This window comes from Acipenser ruthenus, chromosome 5 (genome assembly GCF_902713425.1).
Source record: "Acipenser ruthenus chromosome 5, fAciRut3.2 maternal haplotype, whole genome shotgun sequence".
Classification (NCBI taxonomy): Eukaryota; Metazoa; Chordata; class Actinopteri; order Acipenseriformes; family Acipenseridae; genus Acipenser; species Acipenser ruthenus.
Window position 1 is genome coordinate 79,224,858 of NC_081193.1, and position 26,547 is coordinate 79,251,404.

The 26,547-nt window shown below is 36.5% G+C and overlaps 1 protein-coding gene across 2 annotated transcripts in view; it reads left to right on the forward strand.

The window, feature by feature from the left end:
• Positions 1-2,452: 2,452 nt before the first annotated feature.
• Positions 2,453-26,547, forward strand: part of LOC117402762 (PC3-like endoprotease variant B) — a 299,818-nt gene continuing 275,723 nt past the window's right edge. Inside the window, exons 1-2 of one of the 2 annotated variants that reach the window (XM_034004201.3) lie at positions 2,453-2,900; positions 15,581-15,759. In XM_034004201.3, coding sequence (XP_033860092.2) covers positions 15,583-15,759 — 177 coding nt within the window. In that variant the 5' untranslated portion in view covers positions 2,453-2,900; positions 15,581-15,582. Of the gene's footprint in view, positions 2,901-13,051; positions 13,226-15,580; positions 15,760-26,547 lie in introns of those variants that run through there. The other variant, XM_034004200.3, reaches the window with a different exon arrangement.

The following is a 26,547-nucleotide window of genomic DNA, read 5'->3' on the forward strand; positions in this document are numbered from 1 at the left end:
TATTGAAGCATTGCCGCCGGGAATGTAGTTAAAGCTCATAGAGTCCTGGGTGCATGGCACATCTTAATGTACGTGCACCAAAAATACAGCAGCAGCAGCAGAAATGCATAGGTTATTAAAATGTGCCGTGCGCCCTGGACTATCATATGAATAATAGGTTGAAATACACTGAAATTGTTCAGTATGTGTTCTCTATGCCATGCGCCATACAGCCACACATCAGGTCATTAGGCCCACCATGAAATTTAATTGCCAACCCCTGCCATAGATGGATAAATTGGTATTTATCCATCTATGGCAAATTTCATTACAAGTTTTTTAGTATAGTTCATTTTTACTTCAGAAACATTTTTATAAATGATTACCCATCTGCAAAAAACCCATTCCCCACCGAAACAAAATCCGGGCTACGCTACTGCTTGTGAGATAAACCTGGCTGAATAAACCCATATACTAACATAGAGCTGAAATTGATCATTCACACAATGGTACAGTTCAAGTCAAGCAACAAATATAACCAATTTTTGGTTTCACATTGACTTCTGTTACTATATGCAGCTAACCTCTCCAAAAACGTATAATATGGAAATAATAGGGATATTCCTACATCCCTGGCAACACTGTAGCAGATATTTTATATTGCTGAAAATGAAAAGAACTAAAACTGTGTTTTTTATGTTTGTTTGTTTGTTTGTTTGTTTTAATTTAGTCATTCCAACCGAGTTAGGAATATCTCTCCCTAATCTCCTGTTGATCGCGGTACCGGCAACCCATCTCGCTGCACGGTCGCTTGGACAGGGCAGCTGCATTATCGTGTCGAATTCAAAGGTTTGGAGCAACACGCTACTTGCCCTTCTGGTTCCTGAAATCACAGCAACCGCTTAGCTTTGCTGAGGACACGGCTGTAATATGCCACCACTCTCTCTCCGCTGTCGGGGACTCCTTGGGACAGCACGGCTCCGATGACTACATTGCTTGCATCTGTGTCCAGGGTAAAGGAGGCTGTTGTGGATGGGCCGGCGAGCCCGGGGACGCTGGTCAGGGCATGGCGCAGTTTGGAGAATGGTCCACTGGAAGCGGGTGTTCCTCTCAAGATTATCCATCTCCTGTCTCCTGTCGATTCATGCTGCCTGGATCGATCTCCATCCCGCTTCTGACTCCAATGTAGCGTGTTGGCAAAGCAGAAGAAAAACAGCCAAACCGCTGTTTGGGAATAGATTCTCTTTTTATTGATGCCACTTTCACAGGCAGATTCAGAGTCCACAGTTCCGAATCAGCAACACTGAGCACAGCCTGTTTTTATTTCCTCGGTCCTGCCCCCTTATATGCAAATGAGTATTCGGAACCCCACACACATGATATTAGCCCTATCCTCAAACTTGACCCAATCAGAACAGACATTTTAACAGCCAGTCACATAACAGCAAGCCAGAGCGACTGGACAACACAGTGAACATTACAATATATTTCCATACATAATTTTCTTAAGTTCAAAAAATGTAAATTAAAAAACAATAATAATTAAGATGTTATGTTTCGATCTTGTAACAAAAAATAACACCCTTAAAATATAATTAGCTGGAAATCACTCAGATTTTGATTTTATATATATATATATATATATATATATATATATATATATATATATATATATATATATATATATATATCACATTTGGAAAAATATACAAGCAGCTGAACTATAGTATTTAAATTATAGGAACATTTCCTTGAATACACGTTAATAGTATTATTTGTTTACTCTTACATAGTTAAGTAATGTATTATATTCCGAAATAATATGACTGTCTTAGTAATTGATAATTCCTCCTACAGTACCTTGCTTTGAAACTTTAAAAAGTCTATCACTACAAAAACTGTACGGTAGTTTAAGCTACTTGTTTTGTTGTCTCGCTCTGGGTGCGGCAGAATATTCATACATGATAATATTTTCGAGTTTTTATAAGCATTATAATAAATCACGGAAAATGCCAAAACTTTAGGCTCGTTAAAACAGTTTCCTATTAGCTGAAGCAATTACGGCACCGGTAATTATAATTGTTCATGCTTTAGTTTAATTAAATGCATCTATCACGTGGTACATTAATATAAAACATTGTATCCACACAAGACAAAACTGTTACACTAATACTGTAAATGGTATTAATTATTTTAATTACGCGGTACAGAATATTCTAATAAAATAAAATAAAAACACAGCTGAAGTAAAAAAAAATAAAAAATCTGTTGAATATTTATTTCTGAGCCTGTTTTTATGAAACAAGTGTATGGAAAGCATGTCGTCTCTTTTAAAAGCCCGACTGAGAGTTGGTTCCTGTCTAATTAAAAAAGCAGTACTTCAGAGTTAAATAAAATCGGACCGGGTAGCCCTGATTTCCATTATGCAGATTCATATGCACTGACAGCTTCTCTCTCCGATGCATTGTGTCTGCATTCAAGACTACCTTCCCGATTTTGACCAAAAAAAAAATCTGGACACAAATGAAAAGGGATGCTAACAACCGTCGCTTGCCTAACTGATTGTATTATCGGGGCGTTTGTAATGCTTACATTGCTTTGTAATTTGTTGTTGTAGCTAGCTTGGCAATTCTGTGTCGACCACAGTGCGCCGAAGCCTGGAGTTTTTATGTATTTCTTTCTTTCTTTCTTTCTTTCTTTCTTTCTTTCTTTCTTTCTTTCTTTCTTTATTGCCTGTGTGTGATGCAACAAAAAAAAGAGAGAGAGGGAAAGGTTTTAAAATGAATATATTGGTCATGACAGCAGCTTACAATACACTCACTCATTGTAGGAAATCAACGTGTTTTGCTCTGCAGGATCAGCTGGACTCATTTTGCTGGCTAAACAAATCAATTTATGAAACGACAAACATGGATATAAAGGTAAGTGACTTTATCATGTAGTACTACTATTCAGAATGACCTGTTATACGGTATATACTATATGTATTAAACAATACTAGCTTTAAGATACAACTGTGGAATTTAGTTAACCTTTCCATCTCTTTGACTGCCTTAACAAATTATTATTATTATTATTATTATTATTATTATTATTATTATTATTATTATTATTATTATTATTATTATTTTAAATACACATGGATTAATGCATTGAGGGTGTATATAATTGATGTACAGTGTTTTCTACAACGGTGTTGTTTAAAAGATTTAAATTGTTACTAAGATTTTAATGCCTTTCTGTGTAATGTAGAAAAAAACAACAACTTATGAGTTAAACAAAAACACACACAAAAGCTTTGCTGCCTTGGTACAAACACAGTTTAATTGTTGTTATTGTACAATTCAATCCCGTGGTATTCCCCCCCTCCCCCCCCAGTTGGGTTAAAAAATTGCAGTGCTGCTTAGAAATTCTAATTTCACAATGCAGTACTGCCAATTCTCTCAGTCTGTGAATTATTCACATCTTTAATTTGCTCATTTAATGACAGTGTTCTGTAATCAGGGAGCAGAGACTGCTTTCCATGCATTATGTATGATGTTCAAGAAGACTTAAATGCAGGACATTCTGGAGCTAGTAGAGTGATTCAGTAATTAGTTTTCCACAAGGCAGTAGTTAAATGTTAAACTACTGGAACACATATTTCACACAAACTATATGGTGTGACTAATGAAATCGTATCCCCTAGATGGCCTTTGAAGCCAGACAAAACGATTGTGTTTTATTATATCCCTTTTTAATTAGCCAAACTCTGATGCCAGCCATGGTTGTACATGCAGTAAAGTTTTTGAACATTTTTGATTGGCTGTGAGAGGAATCAGCTCAGGAATCTTTCTAAGATGTTTATGAACATCTACACAGTCACCCCAGTCCTTTGTCACTTTGTACTGGCTAATGTAAAAAGGCGGAGACTGGGTGCGAACTGGCCACCCTGCACACCACAAGCGAGTGTCTTAATCACAATGCAAAAGAGCCGGGCTTGTCTGCATTTGTGGTTGTAGAGCTTTTAACATTGTAAGTCGCCCTGGATAAGGGCGTCTGCTAAGAAATAAATAATAATAATAATAACCTCATCTCATCGCACTGACAGGGGACAGAATTCGAAACAGCAGTGTATCTCACAACACCGTCTATTATACTTGCCAACGTTTCTTGTCAGCAACATGTTTATTAAGAGTCTAGCATAGAGTGTTTTTTTTTTTAAGGTTGAGACCCCCTTTGAAGTGACTTGGGTCTACCATGACCTACCTGTGCAAAAAAGCCTAAAGTAATAGGCCTTTAGAAAATAGCGAGAATAGTGAGCAATCTCACTGTCTAACAAGTGTTCCAACCTGTGCCATTCTGCTTGTTTCACTTGACAACCAATTCACTATGGGAGGGGTGCAGAGCCATTTTATAAGTGCACTATCAGACTCCAGGGTGTTGAAATATGATTTTTAAATTGTTGTCAGTGTTTTGTTAAGCATTTCGAAAACTACAAAGCGGTGTGTAATTCAATATGTTAACGTAACATTATTCTGCAGGTTTCAATCGACTTTATCAAAATATGCTCATTCTATAGGGTAGTGCAAAACTTTTGGCCATAGCTGTAGAGTTGGATTTGTCAGTATATAGGAAATACATCATTTATAAAGCCAAAACACACATTGTATTTTTCTTTATAAAGGCCTGCAGTAATTCACTGTAAACATTGCATAATGGTGTCTGTCTTGCTCAATATGGATTACATTTCTTTCACATGACATCACATCGTCCTTCCTTATCACATCCTGTGGTGAAGGCCAATTTTATCCCCAGCTTAGGAGTGAGTTTGACACAGTCGTACGTACTAGGTAGTAGAATAAACTTTGTAAAACTATATACAGTGTAGTACTCTACTAAAAAGCAGAGAAATAAAAGTACCAGTGAGTGTAGTGCTGATAATGCTAAGTAGGCCTGTGTTAGTCCCCCACCTTATCAGTAAGTACACAATTAGAGCAATCAGTATGAAAAAGTAAATCATCATGACTTACATCCGTTGGTCGTGATCATGTTATTAATGCTTGTTATGGGTATGAAATAGTTATCTATTCCTGTTCTTGTTAAGATTCACTTTGTATCTATCATTTTCTGTTTCTGTCCTCACATCCTGGTGACTTTATATAATCTCAGAGGTTTAAAGCACTCGTGCGGCATAAGTACACTCAGAATCATACGACCTCCAAGTATATCTGGTGCAACCGTTAACCTATCCCCCTGCAATACTCTTAACTAGTGGATAAAAGAAATGACTCATTTGTTATTTGTAGAATATTACTGATGTAGTTCTTTCATCTTCCACTAGAATCAGAGTATTGTGGGCAGACAGATTAATGGTTACACACTGGTGTGCCAGATGTACCTGGAGGTTAAACAGATTTTGTGAGCTCTAATGAGGCCACATGGGTGCTTTAAACTTTAGCATTTTAAAAATACACCAGGATGTGATGACTGAAGCTGCTCTTTAACCCTAGGTTTAACTTAAAATATTCCACACCACCAAAAGTTCAAAGATGTAAATAACTGTTTTTATTTTGTATTTTACTGTAGAACTGGCCTCCATTGGAGCTGTAAAAATGGCAACTGGTTCTGAAAGTTTTCTCTCAGTGATGAAGGCCGTGTAAACAGATTGATTAGTCTGTAGTATGCTGGGACCAGCATGACGCTGTCCAAGTTGGTGCCAAACGTAATTGTCCTTCTATTTGAAAACAACACACTTCACCGCTGTGGAAGGGTCCTGGCTCGGTGTGTTGGTAGTCATCAAAGCCTCTACTGGCTGGGTTTCAAATATGCAGTGTTAATTACAGTAAAAACGTAAGCCAACCAAATCTTCTCATTCCTAAACATTTCAGTACATTGTGTTTCCATGGGGGGAAAAAAATGGGACAGTCCAAAACTTTGTGGTATTTGGTCTTGCAATGACTTTATTTACCCAGGGGGAAAGACCCAGAAGCAAAACACACAATAAACAAGCATGGCAGTGACATTCATCCCCTGCCATGGCTGTAAAATTAAAAAAAAATTACAGCCATCAGTAACATGAAAAAGTAGACTACTATGACCTATACCCACTTTATGCAGATGTAATAATGTAAGTTTGACATACAGACAGATGGACAGATGCCCTCATATTAACCCAAATTCTGATGCTCTCAATATCTTGTGCTACACTATGTCCAGAATAAGTTTAAACATAACAAAAGTGCTTCTCTAGATATATGTAAAAACTTTAAGATAGTGGGACGGACAGGCACACATAGTGCCTTTATACTTTATACTCCCAGACAGACAGACCTCTTCCATTCACCATCAGGTTACAAAAAAAATTGTGTGAAAGAATGTTCTTAGCAAGTTTAATTACAATTGGACATACAGACAGACTACCTCAATATAGTCCAAGATTATGAAGGTATAGCAAACTCCTCAGTAAGTTCATCACAATTGTTGTTCCCTCAGGAATCACAAGTGAACAAGCAGTTCTTTAGATGTATAATAAAAAATTGTATACAGAAAGACAGACAGATAAACAGCATTCACATACCTCAATGTTGTGATAAATTACAAAAGTTGTGCTTAAGAAGGTTCTTTGCAAGTTTTGTCACTATTGGACAGTTGCTACTTTAGAGACGCAGGCAAATTATGGCCGTAGGTGTAAGTTCCAAGAAGGGGCCATTTCCAAAGACAACAATCTATGGAAATGTCCGATGATAAAAATGATTGAATGGGTTCAATTCATTCAGCCTTGTAGCTGGGAAAATAAAAATTCATGCAAAAAAAAAAAGACCTGTGGAACAATATTTATTGAGGACCTATGCGCACTTGGCTTGTTTTGGCATAAAATAGTTGTGTGTGTGTTTCAGAACATAAGAGCATAAGAAAATGTTCAAACCAGAAGAGGCCATTGACCTACCGGTGCTCGAATGGTTCCTTGTAGCTGGTTGTTCTCAAAATGTTTTAGTTGGGTCTTAAAAGATCCAAATGATTCAGTGTCAACCACATAGCTAGGTAACCCATTCCATACCATCCCCACTCTTTGTGTAAAGAAGTGTCTCCTATCCTCATTATTATTATTATTATTATTATTATTATTATTATTATTATTATCATCTATCCCAAGTCTGTCTCCAATTTCTACTGTCTACTCTGGTCCTGGTTCTGTGTGATTCACTTAAAATATTGGCTGGAGTTAACTTGGTCAACTCCTATTAACTTTCCTTGATTGTTTAGGTGCAATATTTGTGGATGCAAACCAGAAAAATATGTTTACCTTCAAGTTCTTTTGCACGAAAGTGTGAGGTAAATTCAAACAAAACCTACTATCTTTTTATTTATTTTTTTCCCCCAAGCATACTGAACTGGGTTCATTAGGAAACTAACCACATGAAAAGATCCCAAAAACATCATAAATGAAATTATTAATGAAAACGACCACATGTGTTTTAAAAGTCACTTGTTATATTGTGTTAATGGGATGTTTAGAAATAATAAACTTTGCAAATTCAAAGACAAACCAGCACGTTTACATTTTTATATTTAATCTTTGTTTAAGCATTTTACCACTGCATACAATTAAATTGTTGATAATGTCTGAGATAGCACCTTAATGGAGTTTCTGGATATATGTTTAGTCAGTTCAGAAAAAGAAGTAAAGTTGTGATGTACACATATGTAAATAACACATTTATATCATAAGACAGTGTGTTGTAGACATTCCTAAGGGTTATGCCTACTGTCAACAGTGTTTTCTGAAGCAGACCTCTGACAAATCATCCTGAGATTAGGTATTACAGTTCCATTTCCATGTCCTTTTTTTAAATCTATATTATATAATTAATTAATATACTGTTATAACCTGTCATTTTTTATTTTAATTTAGAGTGACCAATTATTATTTTTATTTATTGTTCCCCTAATTTGGAATGTCTAGTTATGTTTTTTTCTCCTCACCACAGCAGGTCCCCGCACAGCACAGACATTCTGACTGCATGTGAGTGTCCTCTGATCTCATAAGCCTAAAGCCAGAATCACTTTTACGCTGAGCAATCCACAGCAGAGGTGAACGGGTTACCGATCCTGGAGAACCAAGATCAGCCCTGCTTTTTATCCACTCTGAATGTGCTCGGTGTCTGGCCAGTAGTGTTCGCTGTTGCGCGATGAGTAGAAGGAGTCCCTGCCAGGTTCCCTTCCCCACCCCGGGAGCGTCAGAGCCAATGTGACGCCCCCTTCGGAGTCCCCAGCTAAGTTAGGCCTCTTTGCACAGCCTGGACGCAAACCGGCGCTGTCCAAGCTGTGTGACTCATCATGCACTCCCAGCGGCAGAACTTTAACTGGATGAGCCACTCCGGGACCCCCATAACCTGTAATTTTAACAAGACCTTCTCATTGGCACACTAATGAAAGTAAAATGACCAGGCCTCTTGCCAAAAACAGTGTGAGGGTTAAAGAATGAAGAGAAGGAATTTAATGTTTTCAAGACTTTATCAATAAAAAAGCAAAAAATGATTGTAAACTTTCACATTATTGGGATACTTTATCGACAGGACTTTCATTTTATAGTAACAGTGTGATCCACTATAATTCTGAAATTCTTCCTTGTTGTTCTTTAGAACCAAACCATTTTTTGTGTTATTGTAAGGAATTAAGTTAACAGTCTTTCTGACGGGTGTTTTAGAAATGAAATAAGCAGAGTTGGGAGTATTTGAGTAACTAGCAGCTCACATCTGTAATGCTCTGAGCCTTGGTGCTCTTTTCATCAAAAAAAAAAAAAAAAAACAGTTCAGAAAGGCTTCATGTTTCCGCTGTTCGGAATTTATTGCAATGTGAGCTGGAGTTACAAAATAAACTAGCGTAGGTCAGTGCTTCTCAAACTTTGTTGGGACCCCCTTTAAAAAGTATATTGGTGCAGCTATTCTAATGAATGCATTCTTCTTGTTTAGAATCATTTGTATTTACTGTAGTTTTCTGTTTCAGTCTGATTCACTTTTTAAATGCACCTTACTGTAGAGCTCTCAAAAAACAATTCTCTAAATGTCTCTAAGTTCGACTGACACAGCAGATTGCAACTACTAAATCCCCCCCATATATATATGAGGATCAGTGGTTGGAAATCTTAGCCTGCGATTGGTTAAAACCTCATCATCGGAGCAAAGATAGATAGAACTATTGCCCTGACATCCTTACACCACCGGGCAATAGTCTCTGTCTGACATGTGATTGGTTCACATCACTGTCAGTCTCACCCCTTTTCAAAGGAATGCCCTGCCCTGCACTCACAACAAGAGAAAATGGCTGAACACTAATTCAGTGATTTAACAGAACATGAATTACAAAACATACTACAAAAGAAAGATGCTCCAAACACTAAAAACGGTGATTAAAACGTCACTGTCACTGTTTTCTGACTCGACGATGTAAACAAATATGATGGCCAGGATATGAACTGGATTATGCAGAGTCAGCAAGCCGCACGGAGAGCTGGAAGCCAAAAAAACTTTGATAACTACTGCATGCGTTATGAACTTCCAAAACATGCTCTGTTGTTTATTTATTTACTTATGCTGTATCAGCTATATTTAAACAAAATATATGAAGTCGTATTTACTATCCAACCTTGCCTCGCTTATTTTCTTGACTGATTCATATATTAAATATGTGCTGCAGACTCGGTCATAGTGGAAAATGAAATGCCCCTCGGGAAGACTATGTTACCTCCAGGGTGCAATGTTCTCAGCCTGTGGTTTCAGGCATTATAGCCCCCTGTCGGTAACAATAGTCTTCCACTATAGCCCTCCTCTCCAGTCCACATTTACTATATATATAAAATTGATTGTCCAAACACAAACCTTTTGTCCTTGATTATGTTTGAACTCTAAACATAAATGTATTATGATTATGTTGTTGGGCAGCAGATCTATATTAGAGGTTATATTAAAACAAACTGACAATTATGTATATTTAGACAATTATGTAGATATCAAAAATGCACATTTATCCTAATGAGGCCTGTATAGTGTTTCTAGCTAAATCTTACCAGTTGAGCACTAGGTTCAGGTCATTTATCCTAATGAGGCCTGTATAGTGTTTATAGCTAAATCTTACCAGTTGATCACTAGGTTCAGGTCATTTCTGTTTGTAAGTATTGCTTTTAGGTAGTGTTGCTTTTCATTGGTCATTTCAGCCAGTAGCATGCTTAGGAAGTGAGGCAGTAACAGACTTCCTGAGAATAAGGCCTGGGAACTTTCCTTAGCAGAATTTGTTTCCATCAAAGATGTATATCTGAGCAAAGGGAAGTGCACAGCCTGTTATGAAATGATTAGCTGTACACTTTAAATTCCACTGTTCTATCCTCTGAGTATTATCTTTTTCTCTGATTATTCTTTTTTTTGGATATCATATTCTCATGAGCTTATTGCCTAGCAATTGCTTTCTATACAGTCAGCCATCTATAACACTTCACTTCAGGGCCCATAGCATTGAAGTATATGCATGTGGTGATTGAAGTGGTTTCATCAGTCCTGAATTATAGATGGGAGCAATACTGTAGTAGTCTTACAGGGGAAGGATTGGGTTAGAATAGAGAAGTACACTAAAGTAAAATTACTGCATGAGCTGTCATTGTGTTCCTAATCTATTTGAAGTAGAAAAGGAGAAAATAAAGTATGTGTTGTGTCTCCATTAGGAACTATTATGAAAAAAACAAAACAAAAAAAACAGAAAGTACAAAAATAAAATCTGTTATTTAGAAGAAAAAGAAAATCTGTATTTAATATGTATTCATGTGTAAGCCATGGCCAAAAGTTTTGCATCACCCTATAGGATTAACTAATTTTGCTTCATAAAGTCGAATAAAACCTACTGAATAATGATACGTTAACATATTGAATTACATACCACATTGTAGTTTTCCATACACTTACCGAAAAACTGACACAAATTGAAATCTAACATGAAATACTGTACTACTACTATGGCTTCCGTTAGACTTTTGTGATTTCATTTTGTAGTGTCTTTGATTACATGGTAATAAATAAAAGATTAGCATTATGTTCATATAGTTTTTATTTTTAAATTATGTCTCAATCCTAAAATTCTAGGTGATACAAAACTTTATAGCTGTATGTGTTGTGGCATGCTGGCATTGTGGATGAAAACATACAGCGATTTTAAAACCATATTTCTTACCGGACCGTTTCCATGTAGACTGACTTGAAAGCTATTTGAAATTAGTCCCCTTTGTTTCCATTGGCAGCAGATTCAGATCTAATTGATTTCAAACTGGTACTCCGCCCAACCAAACTGGTACTCAGCTGGCAGAACTCGCATTGATGAAGAACATTAGATAATGAGTGTCCAATGCAAAGAACTGCAGAAAAACAAAATAAAACAGGAAGGCAGAAAGGAGCACTGTGAATTACTAATGTTTTCAGGGAACTATGAGGCAGTGAATTAATTAATAAATGGAAATTATACAACAATGTGATACATGCAGGCCATCTTTGACCTTTGTGCCATGCGTGGTTGCAGATTGCATTGTAGACTGTAAATGGAACCTGTTTAGTATTGGAATGATATGAGGTAATGTTTTGCATGGTGATTTTCATGGTGAAGAAATAAATGTGGCATTAGTTTCTTAAGCGTTTTAACTTTATTAAATTATTATGTGTTTTGTGACTACAACTGTCCCTCCCCCTTTCTCTATTTTTCTGTAATCCAGTTTAATAATGTCAGTTCTGGTGACATTAAAATGTCTTTCACACAACAGGATATTTACCGTTGTTGGAAATGACCATGAAGTATAATTCAGGGATTGTACGAGTGTGCTATGAACGAGAAAGTACATCTTGATAGCATAATAGCCTGCTGTGATCATAATGACTTGTAAAGAATAAGAAATGGATCTTGGAATAATAGTTATCTTGTCCAGTTCCAAGTCTGCCTTTTAAAGTGCTTTTTCAGAAATGTAATAGCATTTTTCCCCCTACGTCTAAAAACAGCATGCTTTTACGCTAAAATGAGAACTGAGCATTCTGCCAACTATAAAACAATGAAGATTAAAGGGATATCTCATCTACAATTTCATAATATTTTATTTTTCTTTAATATCCTATTATACAATATGTCTTATCTATCATTCTCGATTGTTGTTTTTGTTTGGATCATTATTTACCAGGCTTACTATCTGTTCAAAGAAAAGTGTCCCTTTTCAACCAGGAGCCTGCTTCTAAAAGCCGAAATTCTGAAGTGTGATGATTTAAAAAATGATCATGAGTGGTGTGGACATTTTCCATTTACCAACTCATTTGACACAGTTCCAGATGGGGCATAAATTACAATACCACACCCCTGGGGATCTTTTCTAGAACTGCCTCAGATTGAGTTTTAGGAGTCTTATCAAAAGCAAGCCCCTCCGTGCTTGAAAAAGGACATTGGTTAGTAAGCTGGGTAAACGTTGATCAAATCAGAAACAGCCAACATCGTATTAAACAAGACTACTATTAAAGGGATACTTTATACAATCTACATTATCCTTAGTGTCTTAGCTATATTAATATTTCTGTTTGTGTGATCTACTGTTTTCTACTGTTGCATCCTCTTAGTTCAATATTTGCCATGCTTACTAGTTTTTAGGTAGGGAAGCATATTAGTGTTGCACTGGTCACTGAAACCCATAGGAGAAGCATTGAGCTCTGAACATTTATTTTAAAGAGACTAAACTTTTAAGACCTGCAATTTGAACAATATATTTTAGCCTTTGACGCAATAGTACAATAAAATGACAAGATGTCTTGTCAGAGTCATAAAGGTTAAATAACTCAATTTAGTCAACTACCAAAGAGAGTTTATAGAAATTGAAGGGCCGAATCTGATCATTTATGAATCAGCTATTTCCACTACCACTGTCACCCCCCAAAATGCTGCTTATGTGAATATATCCACCAATAATTAACCAATTTGTGCCAAAAACATTTTAGCGTGCAGGAAGGGAATGGGTGTGGGAAATCTAAAGGGTTTGTTTTGCATACTGATAAAAGTGAACACAGCTTTTGTTAAACTGAGTCAGGTTATTTGAATAAGGCAAATAGGAGCTGAGCAGGAAATTGTAACAGATCAGTATATTAGGTGTTACCATCCAATGTGGTTGTCACTGGAGCTTCTATTTGTGCTGCAGACAAATTGTACCCAAATAAGTGGAGTGTACAGTAGTTCAGAAGAAGAGGTGACACAAGAGGTATTTATATGTTTTTATCTCATTTCTAAACTATATTAATGTAAAGCTGGATATATTTTGTGTTGCTCACTACACAAATACATTTTATGCAATCCTATATTCATAGTATGAGAATGGGGAAAAATATTGCATTAGGATTCTATGGATTGGATGTGATTTCCAATAAGCAGTTAAATAAAATAAATACCAGAACTGACATTTGCAACTTAAAATCTGAGAATACTTGGAATTCCTAGTCTTCACAGAGGTATAGTGCTCTTCTTCGATAGCTTGGCTCCCTGCCCTGGAATCTGCTGTCTGATTGTGGCTTATGCTCTTTCTGTGCACAGCCTGAACTACAGCCTATAATACACACCTGCTTCACTAATACAGAGAGCACTGCAAAACTCACAATCGACTACTCATCACTGTTCACTCCCAAGTTGTCGATTAAAATACAACATTTATAATAACAATACCATATAGTTAATGTGTTATAATTCCAGAATTTTCTAATACCAACATAAATGTAAAAGTGCAACCTTTAACACTTTGGGGACTGAAGTATGCTATTCATTATGGTTTATTTATTTATTGAAATCTCCTTCACTTCTATTAGCAGCGGCCTTAGATTTTCACCTTCAGTTTCTTCTTATTGAGGCTTGTATTTAACATGATATATAGAGTGTATACATTTTATTCCTTCTTAAATTCTGCTTTTCTCCCCCAAAGTATATCCAGTCAACACAGAAACTCAGTGTCAATAGATTACCATCTAGAACGATACTCCTGTGAAATACAAAAATGCAAAAAAAGTATATCAATGTTAACATTGAAGTAATATGAAAACGAAAGGCACAAGGATGGAATTGTGGTGGTCTGCTGTAAAATGAAGTACAGCCTGATTTATTTTTCATCTGTTTCTTGGTACAGTATTAATGAGAGGATATTTTAGGATCAATATTTTAAAGCTATTGGACCAAGACTTGGACAGACTGGAGAGGTTGTATAAGGCTGTCTCATCTTCATGCTTTGTCTGTAACGCAAAAAGCTTGTTTTAACAATGGACAGTGTTAACATGTAAAATAAAGTCTGTGGCAAACGGCACCTTTACAGTATTCAATATCATAAACTGTGTAAAAATATGTTGTGGAAAATAGTTTAGGGAAAACAAAAGTATGTGCAATAATGTGAATGTGGAGTAAATATTGTTTGGATTAAATAAATGTCTTGACCACACCAAAACAAACATGCTCAATGCTAGTTTAATGTATTGCTTGAATTTAATATTTTCTGAAAACAGGTTCATTGAATCCCCTCCCTACGACATAACTTAGAAATGCTTCCCGTAGTAAAATCAGAGCAAAGTGTAATCATAAGACAATGATAAGCAGTGTGAAGCCCAGCGAGGTATGGCAAAGCCTATTTAAAAACAATCCATAGTATAGGCATGGGAAAACTGCTGTGTAAATGTACCGTAGTAATCTTTTCTAAGAGATCCAACACAACCATTCTCTTCTTTCCCATGAGGAATGTATCCAGAGGTACACTTTCATTGAGGATGTTTTCAACCTCAGCTCTTCTTCAGAAGAAAGTAAAAGAACTCAGAAGACAGGGCTATAGAAACCTCATACAATACATAAGAAACTCCCATTTTGAACCTTGTTTAATTTCAGTACCAGTAATTTACAAACCATTTTATAGTATATATAGTCATTTTTTTAAACCCCCATATAATTCTGAACCTCTGAGTCGGACATATCATTTAAATGAGGGCATTTGAAAGACACCAGTGTTTTTTCAAGTTCCAAAATATGTTATCCAACCATTACATAAAAGCCCTTTTTTCATAAATTGCGATTTTTTAAGTACTGTACCATGAAACCTTTTTATTAAGGACAGTCAAAGGGCCAACTCATTTTGTCCTTAATAGGGGATGATCCTAGTACTGAAGGTGCATAACATTTCTTGTAACTAATATAGGGATTTGAATATTTAAAAAGTCCTTAGTTTAGCCAATTGATTGAACCATTTACCCATGCTACATGTATTTGTTTTAGTTGTCCTTTATGCAAACTGATTTTAAGTTGTTTTTGTAAGGCAGTTGGTAGTTTACAGCATGTTAGAGAGTACATTCAGCTGAGATTGAAAATGTCTGGGACTGCAGATTGTGGCCTTAATACTGAATACAGGGGTGTCCTTAATATAGAAGGTGCCTTTACATTGCTGTTAAAAGGAGTACATTGGGAACTGAAAAAAAAAAAAAAAAAAAGGATTCCTTTAAAAAAAAACAAGCATATATATATATATATATATATATATATATATAATTTATCAGGCCATGGAAATTGATTTTTTCTCAACTGTTTGTCATAGAGATGAAGAGATGGCTGTTGTTGCTGCTGCTGGGAGCCAGTATGTGGCAGTGCCTGCTAGTGTCCACCAGAGGGCAGACCAGCACCAAATCCCATGTATTCTATGCAGTGGAAATGGAGGGAGACAGCCGTGCAGCAAGAGCCTTGGCCAAACAGCACGGACTGCAGTTCATTTCAAAGGTCAGTGTATATTTAAACTTGCTTTATTACATCTATCAATATGCCTGTGATTTTCTTTTTTTTCTAAATCGGTTTACTGAGGACCCTTTATAGACAGAAATATGAAAGTGCTGACGTTCATTTCCATTTGGGGATATTAGGCTTTTATCAAATTACAGTAGCAGCATTTCTGAATATTTCACAACTAATCAGAAGAGAAACCCCAATATATATATATATATATATATATATATATATATATATATATAGAGAGAGAGAGAGAGAGAGAGAGAGAGAGAGAGAGAGAGAGAGAGAGAGAGAGAGAGATGCACTTTCAGAAGCATATTGAAATAATGTCTGTGTGCAAATAAGTATGAAGTTTCAAAAGTCAGGTTTACCCAAATAGATTCCTGAACAGTAACAGGGTCAGTCTAAAATATATATATATATATATATATATATATATATATATATATATATATAATCAAACAATATTGAAGCATTGTGGTGGGTGGGCCAACATGTCAGTTATTGCTCTGCAATATGACACAAGGGTGGGCGCATATATATATATATATATATATATATATATATATATATATATATATATATATATATATATAATATATATAGTGGCAGTGTCAAGAAAGACGCAAGGCAAGGTTTCAATTTGTTTTATCTTCGATAATTGCTTAACAAGGCTGCTGTCAGCCACAGCTCACACTTCTACTAGTCGGCTCTTTCTTCTCTTTAGCTCTTTTTCACTCTAGTTTTCTCTCTTTAGCTCCTTCATTCTGTTCTCCTTTGGTATCCAGCTCCCACTCCCTTATATAGGGGAGCTGGAGGGAGGCAGTGCCCGCTCCAGCCAATCCGGAGCTAGATAACTGGCTGGAAAGTCCCAGGCTGGCAGCTGTGGGGAAATTCCCCAGCTCAGGGATCCATAGAATCTTCTAAAAGGGAGGGGTCAGGGCCCCAGCCTGACTGCGGGTAATCTTGTTCGGTGGAAAAGTACAGGCTGGGTTCTGCCGTTCACTCCAGCGCACTGACCACGCCCCCGATCCGCGGGGCGCCCACTTCCTGGTTGGTGACGATCAGTCATCGCACTGGCCCCAGTTACTTCCTGGTCCGTGACGTCATCCACCACACCACTGCGAGCCAGACTGTCACACTTTCACATAATGCAAACTCTGGCTCGTATTCATTTTGATATTCTGCAGCACTGCTGCATACAGTAGTTACATGTAACTGTTGTACCTTGTGCCACAAAGCAGACTTGCTTTATACAATTGATAAAGACAATTCCATTCTGGCCAGTCTATCTGCTTGTTACGAAGCACACAGTTCTTGCGCTGTTTGTTTTCAGCTCTGTGTTACTTGCTGCCTCTCTTTTCCTTATTGGCAGTGGATGTTTGTTTGTATTCCAGTTGTAATTTTTGAATAATAAGTCAAATAATTGTGCTCCTTTTACATTAGTGTAAGAGAGAACAGGATGGAGCCAGACAGACCGGACAGGCCTTCATAGTTTGTGAAAGAACATTAACCGACAACCGAGACACCGCATTTACTCTTTTAGACTGAACCTTGATGCAATATCGTATTCCCTCGCTTTTCTATTAAGATCATCTACATGTTGTCAGACACACACACACACACACACACACACACACACACACACACACACACACACACACACACACACACAGCTGTTTTTATGCCAGAAGTATCCCACACTGTTGAGTCAGATACCACTTTGACACATGGGACTTTTCATTTTTCTCTTAAAGAGAACCAGGTGAGATTTTTTTGCAGCCTTCTCAACTGTCTATAGGCTTCAGCATTCACAATGGGCAATGGGGAGAGAACCACTCCAATGATGGCAAACAGCATAATCAGGCAAGGTGAAGGTGGGACAGCTATATAAAATGACACGTGTTGTTACTTTAATTTACCTGGCAATTTGGAGTTCCTTTTAATGTGTTGTATTGTTCAATTGCAGTTACCATTCTGATTGCCAATTTGTTGTTCTGCTGTAGTTGAAGTCAGGGAGTGGAGGTGCGCTGTTCTGACATTTTATTTTTAGGTTGCTTATTAATCCTACCCGAATGGAGACGGTTGGGTGCTTGAGTATGCTAAAGAAGGAGGAAGTTCAGAGTTCTACAGAGAATGTGTGTCTTGCAGACAATTACATCCCAAGGTCAAACAATTTACAGACAATTACTTATCTAACATCTTCAGAAATGCCTGCTTACACTTCTTTAATTTTAAATGATACTGATATTCCATTTCTCCCCAAAGGTTAATGCAGACTAAATCCAGCTGTGACCTGACACGATGCAACTGCGAGCTGCCTAATTATCCTCTGGGTAGTCATTTACTTGAAACCATTAAAGAAATGGGCTGCAGAGAAGATTTAGATGTGTTAAAAAGTTCTCCTTTTTTAAGGAAAGTAGGGATTAAAAATAAACATGAATTCTATCAAATGTTAACCACTTGCCTTAATGGCAGAACATTTTTCATCTCAGTGTTTCTGATGCGTTAAATTGCTGACTAGTTCATTTTACCTGTCACCCAGGGATGATGCTAAATGTCAGTGACACAAATGCCTTTCATACAGTTAAACACAATTAAAATGTGTCAACGACAATGTCTTTATTAGTGCTAAATAATATATGGAAGCTATAGTTGACAATTTAGACTAAATTATTGGAGGGAAAAATGGCTGACCCGTTTTGAAGCCCCATTGTTAACTTTTGTTAAAGAGAGTTGTTTAGGGATGCAATAGTGTACTTTAACAGTACAGTTTTTTCAGGGACTTATTGTTATGCTGGATGATTATCAATTGCAATTGTTGTGCACAAGAGTTTTATTTTCATTCTATTTTTGACCTTATTTCTTGTATTGAGTCACACTGATATTAACATCTCTGTGTGTGTACAATGTGTATTTTAGACTTTAGAGTCTGATCCTGCTCTAATTAACTGAAAGATGTTTTTAATCACCTGCTAATTCTGTTTTGATATGTATTGTATGTGCCAGGGACTGCTGTAAACTTGCTATTATGGGCATAATGTCCCATTTTGTTTAAACTTTTTTCATTGTAAATAACAAATAACAAACATAGCAAGCTCTTGACTAGATTATTAACTTGTTAATAGATGACATATCTGGAGCCTCATTCCCCACGTAGCTATGCTTTGTGGTCCAGTGGTTAAGAAAAGGGCTTGTAACCAGGAGGTCCCCGGTTCAAATCCCACCTCTCACCACTGACTCATTGTGTGACCCTGAGCAAGTCACTTAACCTCCTTGTGCTCCGTCTCTCGGGTGAGACGTAATTGTAAGTGATGCATGGTTCACACACCCTAGTCTCTGTAAGTCGCCTTCGATAAAGGCGTCTGCTAAATAAACAAATAATAATATGCTTTCCTTATGTGTTGCTCAACTAAAGCTCTTCCATTTGTGAGGAGAAATGTCTTGCTATTTAATAACAGAATGAATATTAGTTTTCTCAATGCATACTATATTACTATGTATAATGAAATGCACGTGTAGGTGTTCAGGTGTGTATTCAGCTTTTTTATTAAAAGTTTGGAAATTGGTTGCAGAAATAATATAAGAATGAGTCTGGGAAACATAAGTGCATCACTTAATTTAGTAAACGCATGTAAAATAAGCCACATATTGCAGTTATCAGACCACACAGTTCAGAAACGTAGCTGAGCTGTGCTGAGCCAGCAGTGTCATCTGTTGAGTGGCACTTGTCCTTGGGAACCATTAAACTCACCTTGCCCTTGAGAGAGTGGGTCTGCAGTGAATGAATCCACTGTGCATGCATCTAACTTTCTTTTTCTTTTAAATGGTGTGTTGTTGTCTTAGTCATTCAAGCTTAACTCTATACCTGAAGTCTAGTTTATTTATTATATTTTAATAAATGTTGTATTTTCATCAGCAAAAATAAGTAGTACTGCTCATAACTTTATAGATACAAGCATGCATATATGCATTATGTATGAACAAACTGATAATATCATATTGGATATGGGAAGTATATTAAATGAGCATGCATTCATATTGATGAATAGGCACATATTTAATTTAGTGTGAGGAACATTGTCTTACCATTAAAAGAAAAACATGTACAGCAATGACAGACATAAAAGAATGCCTGAGTGCAGTTTGAAGTGGGAGCAAGTGGGGTTTGAAGGACCATATTTTAGTATCAGTAAACAGTACATGCAGTGTTTTTAATTGGAAGCCTAAGATGTACAAGTTTGAAGTGCAATGAAAAAGGGAAAAATGATGGAAAATAAACGACCAGAGCTCTTGTTTCAGCTCTCGTTTCATCGCCTTATATGGCACCAGACCCTTGGAACAGGGTTCAAAGTCTTTCTGATGGTATCTGCTACATTGTGTTTATGTACTGTATGAAACTACATACAAAATCATGTGCAATTATGGGCATGGTTCATGATGGATATTATTATTATTATTATTATTATTATTATTATTATTATTCATACTATAACTGAATAACGTGGCTTGTTCCTTTTTCAATGTTTATTTTACAAGGGCTCACAAAATATTGTAATAAACCCCTCACCTTTTAGAGTAATATATATATATATATATATATATATATACCTTTTTTTTGCTACTAAATGCAATTATACCTGGTGCTTTTCTGTTGTTGACTTTGGATACCAGTATCTTCAACCCATTCAATTATATTGCGTTGTCAGCTTAGCTGGTCAGAAAAGACTCATAAGCTGAAAGTGGTAAAAAAATGGTGTATGATTAACAGGTTTGAAGATGTCTGAATGAAGAACTCTAGTCAAATACTGTATGTACTCTAAAAGGTGTACGATCTGTAAGCCTACTTATAATGAAAAACTAAATGAACAACAACTGTTATGAAGATTTTGTTGAAAGAGGCTATAAGGATCACAGCACCATCATTAAAATTAAGGGATTGTTATTTTAATACAGAAAAAGGCTATTGTTTTATTATATAGACAAAATGCCAAGTAGGAAAAAAAATAGTACATTAAGTTCAATATTAGAAATCATAAAATATTACGTCAAATATAAAACATTTTCCAATCAATGACAGTGTATATCATTTACTGTGGTATACCATATACAGCTATGGCCAAAAGTTTTGCATTACATAGAATTTTAGGATTAAGACATAATTTCAAAAAGAAAATACTATTTGAAAATGATACAGCAAAAGTCTACCGCAGGCCATAATAGTAGTACAGTATTTCATGTTAGATTTCAAAATGACACTTTTTATTTCTGTCCATTTTTCATTAGGTATATGGAAAACTACAAAGCAGTTTGTGATTCAATATGTTAACGTAACATTATCCAGTAGGTTTCATTCGACTTTATGAAGCAAAACTAGTTAATCCTATAGGGTGATGCAAAACTTTTGACCATAACTGTAGACATTAAAGTAAAACTAAAATACAAAAATACATTTTTAGTCAGAACTAAAAATGGTGGTTAAGAGCTTAGGGTCCTGTGACACTGCGTGTGGCTCAAAGACACTTGATCTCTTTTCTTTGAAACCACAATCTAGTTAGCAGTCTTCATATGAATCCCCTCGATCATAGTACAATGTGCCATCTTATCTGCTTTATGCAGGGTACATTTGTGTTTTTCAGATGCAGAACTGGTCATAATGCATCCTTCGTACAGGTATGAAACAAAACAAGTTTTGAGTTCCATGATTGAGTGCAGTAAACAAGCACATTCCTCAGGCAATTGTGTGGTGCAAGACTGATGGCAGACTGCTTGTAATTAATGAATATATGATATGCCCTTTTCACAGCATTGTGGAGCCTGGCCAGCTACTTTACAGCCATGCATTGTTTTAAAGTATCAAACATTTCTTTTACTGGTTGCAACACAGGGTTTGGACTTGTTAAATCAGATATTGAGGCTCTATGGTTTCAAAGACATAGTAGCAAGCAAGCTTTGCTGACATGTTTAGCACCACAGTGATAAAAATAGGTTTTGATGCATTTTTTCTTTTATAATGTTCTTTTGTGTCTCTTTAACTTGTCAAAAACATCAACATTATGTTTAGCACAGCAATAGGATTTCTCTGAAATATTACATATAGTTCTAAATGGTTGTATAATCTGTTGGTTAAAAAAAATAATAACGTTACTGCAAGTACCCACTCCAGGTCAAAGTTGCTGGTGTGAAACCCATCTTATATCTTACAATACCCTATGCAACATAAGAATTAAACTGTATAAAACAGCTCATTTGAATGTGATCTCCAGTCAGGTGCTTATTCAATGCAATCCCTATCAGTGTTTTGAAATTGCATAGACAGTTCTGAATGAAGTAACGGTTCAATGCATGCCTGCTGAACCATGGTGTTCATCTCATGAGGCTATCTTGGTGTACACAATTTTAAATAATTCAAAAGAAATATGGAGTTGCAGTAGGCTTGTAAAGAGTTAAATATAATTAGGGCTTCTGTTTTTCGATTTTTATTAATTAATTAAATTTTTCAGCGCATATTTTTAGCTATTTTTGAGTTTTATGTAAATAGTTTTTTATTTTTTTTAGGGGGGCTTTTGCATTTTATATACTGTATGAAATTATTGTTTTCGGTTACTTTCCAAAATGCTTGGCTGTTTTTTTTTTCTGTCACAGTATGTATAGTAACTCAACAGTACTTGCACACCTTCTTTCCTTTGCTGTCTTCCACAATGAAATCCTCATGGTCACGGGCACATTCTTCTGGGGTTTTTTTTTTTTAACATTTTTTTACATTTCGCCACAATTTGCAATTCTGTTTTAAGATCTCCCTATAACTGTAATATAGCTTTAAATCCTGCGAACAAGCTGAATGGCCTCCTCTCGTTTGTAAACTTTCTTATGTTCTTATGGTCTAATTGTAATCTTGTTTTAAATCTCGCAAACTGAGCCTCCAATAGAAATGTAGGAATTTGCTGCCACTCAGTAGTTGGGGTGGATTTAAAGTATTCAGAATGAATCAATGCTAGTCAGGAAGGAGGGACATTGTCCAACTGCAGGTAGTTTTTTTTTTTTTTGTAGTAGGTTTATTTTTATGGGGCAGCAGTGTGGAGTAGTGGTTAGGGCTCTGGACTCTTGACCAGAGGGTTGTGGGTTCAATCCCTGGTGGGGGACACTGTTGCTATACCCTTGAGCAAGGTACTTTACCTAGATTGCTCGAGTGAGCACAGTTTTAAGACACAGTAACTATTTCAGCACTGGTCTCGAATACTCTGTTTTTTCTGTTTGTATTGTGATGGAGATCTGCAAATAACTGGTAGACCTTCCTTTCTCTCTCTCTCTCTCTCTCTCTTTCTCTCTCTCTCTCTCGTTCTCTCTCTGATGAAAACATTATAATTCCGTGTGTGTGATTTGTTTGCTCTGTTGGGTGTGTGCATCTTTCTGGGTGGTCCTTTTTCTTTTGCCATCCCTGCCTCTCTTCATGTTACACTGCACTGGATAAATGCTGCAAAGCTGCCAGGAGAAGTAGCTGGAAGTTAAAGGGACACGGATTTGTCTCAGAAGGAGGCATTTTTCAGAGTTCATTGCCTGCCACATCAAAGAGCTTATCGTCTGGCTGACAGCACCAGGTCGTGCTTTCAGCTGGCCCCTTGGTGGCACTGTGTTGCCAAGGCAGCTAATTTGGGCTGAACCGTGTTGTTTATGGACCCGCTCATGACTGTAAAATGATGAGACTTGAACAACAGAACTCTTCATTTATAAAGCTGATGCCCCCTAATCCCCTTCTCCCCCCCTCCCAAAAGAGGAGTCCAAGAAACACACAAACACACAGATGCACTGTACTGGTTTGTGCTGTGCCAAAACATTATTTCAAAACGAAGAATGCTTTATTTATCGTGTTGTAGTACACACTGTAGTTTATTTTTACAGTGATATATTTTGTATTTCAGCTTTATTTGTATAAATACAAATGTCTTGGTCACTTTTAGTTAAATGTTGTATATATTCTAAGCAAATGGCTCATGAAGCTTGCCTTGAAAGTTATTTTTGAGGTTTGTCAATGTTTTTGTGTCAGAAGTAAAACAAAACAAAACAGCTAAACTGTGAAATATTTAAATATTATTATTATTTGTTTATTTAGCAGACGCCTTTATCCAAGGCGACTTACAGAGACTAGGGTGTGTGAACTATGCATCAGCTGCAGAGTCACTTACAATTACGTCTCACCCGAAAGACGGAGCACAAGGAGGTTAAGTGACTTGCTCAGGGTCACACAATGAGTCAATGGCTGAGGTGGGATTTGAACCAGGGACCTCCTGGTTACAAGCCCGTTTCTTTAACCACTGGACCACACTGCTTCCATAACGATTTTTAAAAAAATGTATTTAATAATATTTTTTTTTTCTTTGATAGGAGAGTAAAAAAGTACAGAGATTATCTGAGATAATAAAAAAATGAAGCACATAACATCTGATTATCAGCATACCAATGTTATAAATGTAATGCATGCTTTTTATAGGTAAATGATAGAAAATGCAGCAATAGTGAGATTTAGGGGAAATCACCAGGGGTCTCCAAGAGGCTCAACTGGTAAAGGCTGTGTGATGTCATAAATGTGAGTCCTACAGTTAAAGGAGCAAGTTTGTTTCCTGGCTGTGAGGAGTTGCTGTTTTTCTCTAGTGATTCTCTAGGAAGAATTCTATTGGCAGGGGCTGAGACAACTCACCACGCCACAGAGCCCCCTTCTGTCCATGTGGACACCTGCAGGGCTGACCTGTGTCCTCTAGGGACCGAAAGCTTGCCGACATCCACTGTTACGCTTGTGGGTGCTCTGGAGAACTGCTGCGGTAAAGGAATTTATACCCCTTTCACATGGACGAGTTATGACGGCTCAGAACCGGCACTGATGCAGCATTCTGTGTGAATTGCCTATACTGTCACAGAGCCGTCGTATTTCATGCAGTCTCTGAACCGTCTTAACTGCCTGTGTGAAATGCTATGCCAGCACTGAAGCGCTATAGTGGCCGTGGATAATATATGGATATTACTCTTCTACAGTACCTGTATGTACTATATATCTTTATATCTGTATGTTCTTTTATTATTTAAAAAAGTGTACTCTCATGTGAATGTCATTTTCTACTTTGTCAGATGAAAATAAACACAAGTAACAGGGCGGAGGGTGGATGTGAACCGGTGACTTCGTGCATCGCCAGCTAGCATCTTAACCACAATGCAAAAGACTCCTCTGCATTTGTGGTTCTAGAGATTTTTACCTTGTCTCATCTCACCAACATGAGACAGAACTGTAAAGTAAGCCCAGTCCTATGACTATGACACAGTTACAGACCCACAGTTGCACCTCTAATTAGACCTGCTCCCCAATAAAGGGCCGCCATGACCTTTTTAACAGCCCCCATGAAAAATGTGATAGCATGGCCCGGTAGAAACTACAAGCGGAATAAAAGATTTAACACAAAAAAGGTATTTTTAATGTAATGTGTAATTGTGTTATTTTTCCTCCCCATTTGGATACCATAATACTTTTTAAAAGATACAAAAAAAACACTTCTATTGAGTTTTTGACAAACAAGGGAAATGATCAAAGGCATAATCATTAAAATAACCGCGACTGAATATCATTTGTGTCCCCTTTTAATAACAGATAATGGGTTTGTCAAATCCTGCAAGGAGCCAGTGCAGAAAACATGTTTATCTATCCTGTGCTTCAGTCTAACAGATTGGAAATGTTTCATGCCATAACCACTTCAGTAAAATGATGACATATTAAAAGAGGGTGTTCTTAAAATACAGTAGGACCTCTTTTATCTAAACTATCTCTATTACTACTTAACTATTTGAATAATTTCTGCCACCTTTATCCCAAATGCATGTTTTCCAGACTGTTTGCACATCCCTGGAGCAGTTTATATTCTATAATGAAGTGTTAAACAACACCTTGTAGTTTATATTCTTCTTTCGTGAAGTGTTAAACAACACCTTATAGTTTTTACGAGAAACGCAATACTTTATCTTTGCTGTATCCTGTGTTGTCTGTATCGTGTGAAATATTTTTCAGTGTAATGCAGATTGTTTCAATATTTTTTATTCACATGGGCATGGTTTACATGCAAAAATAAAAATAATTCACACCTTTTTGTCACGCTAGTTTGGTAGTAATTTGGGTCTACATGTATTTTTATTTTAGGGAGATAGATTCTCCTTCAAAATTCAAAAAATCTAATTCATATTAAAACATGAGGGGGTATATTTGAATATTTCTGTCTGTGTTCCAATTTGAACTTGCGCGACGACTGATATTGTGCAGCTTTCTTAAACTGGGTTTACAGAAAGTTTTCATTTTTGTGAAACAAATTTTGCCCTATGAATTAGGTTTAAGAGATTTTACTTGAACTCTATACACAGCCGCTCAAGCCTGTTGCTGAAGTCAGTAGTCTGCAGCAATAATAGGAGACCACTGGCACGAATTCCCAGCTCTGCTAATTTAATACAGTTTGGGGTGCAAACATGACTTTTTTTGTACTTGGTATGTACCCATGATAGATGCTAATTAAACCTAGTGTACCATTAATTGCATCTTATCTTACTGCTAAGGGACAGAAAAGTCTAAGCTTAAATCAATCAGCTATCTGATCACCAAGCATGAAAATAACAAAAGGATAAAGGATAAAAAATATATCTTTCTATTCTTTGCAAAGGGCTTTGTTATTTATTTATTTATTTGTCTCTGTCTCTGTAAGTCGCCTTGGATAAAGGCGTCTGCTAAATAAACAAATAATAAAAAATAATAAT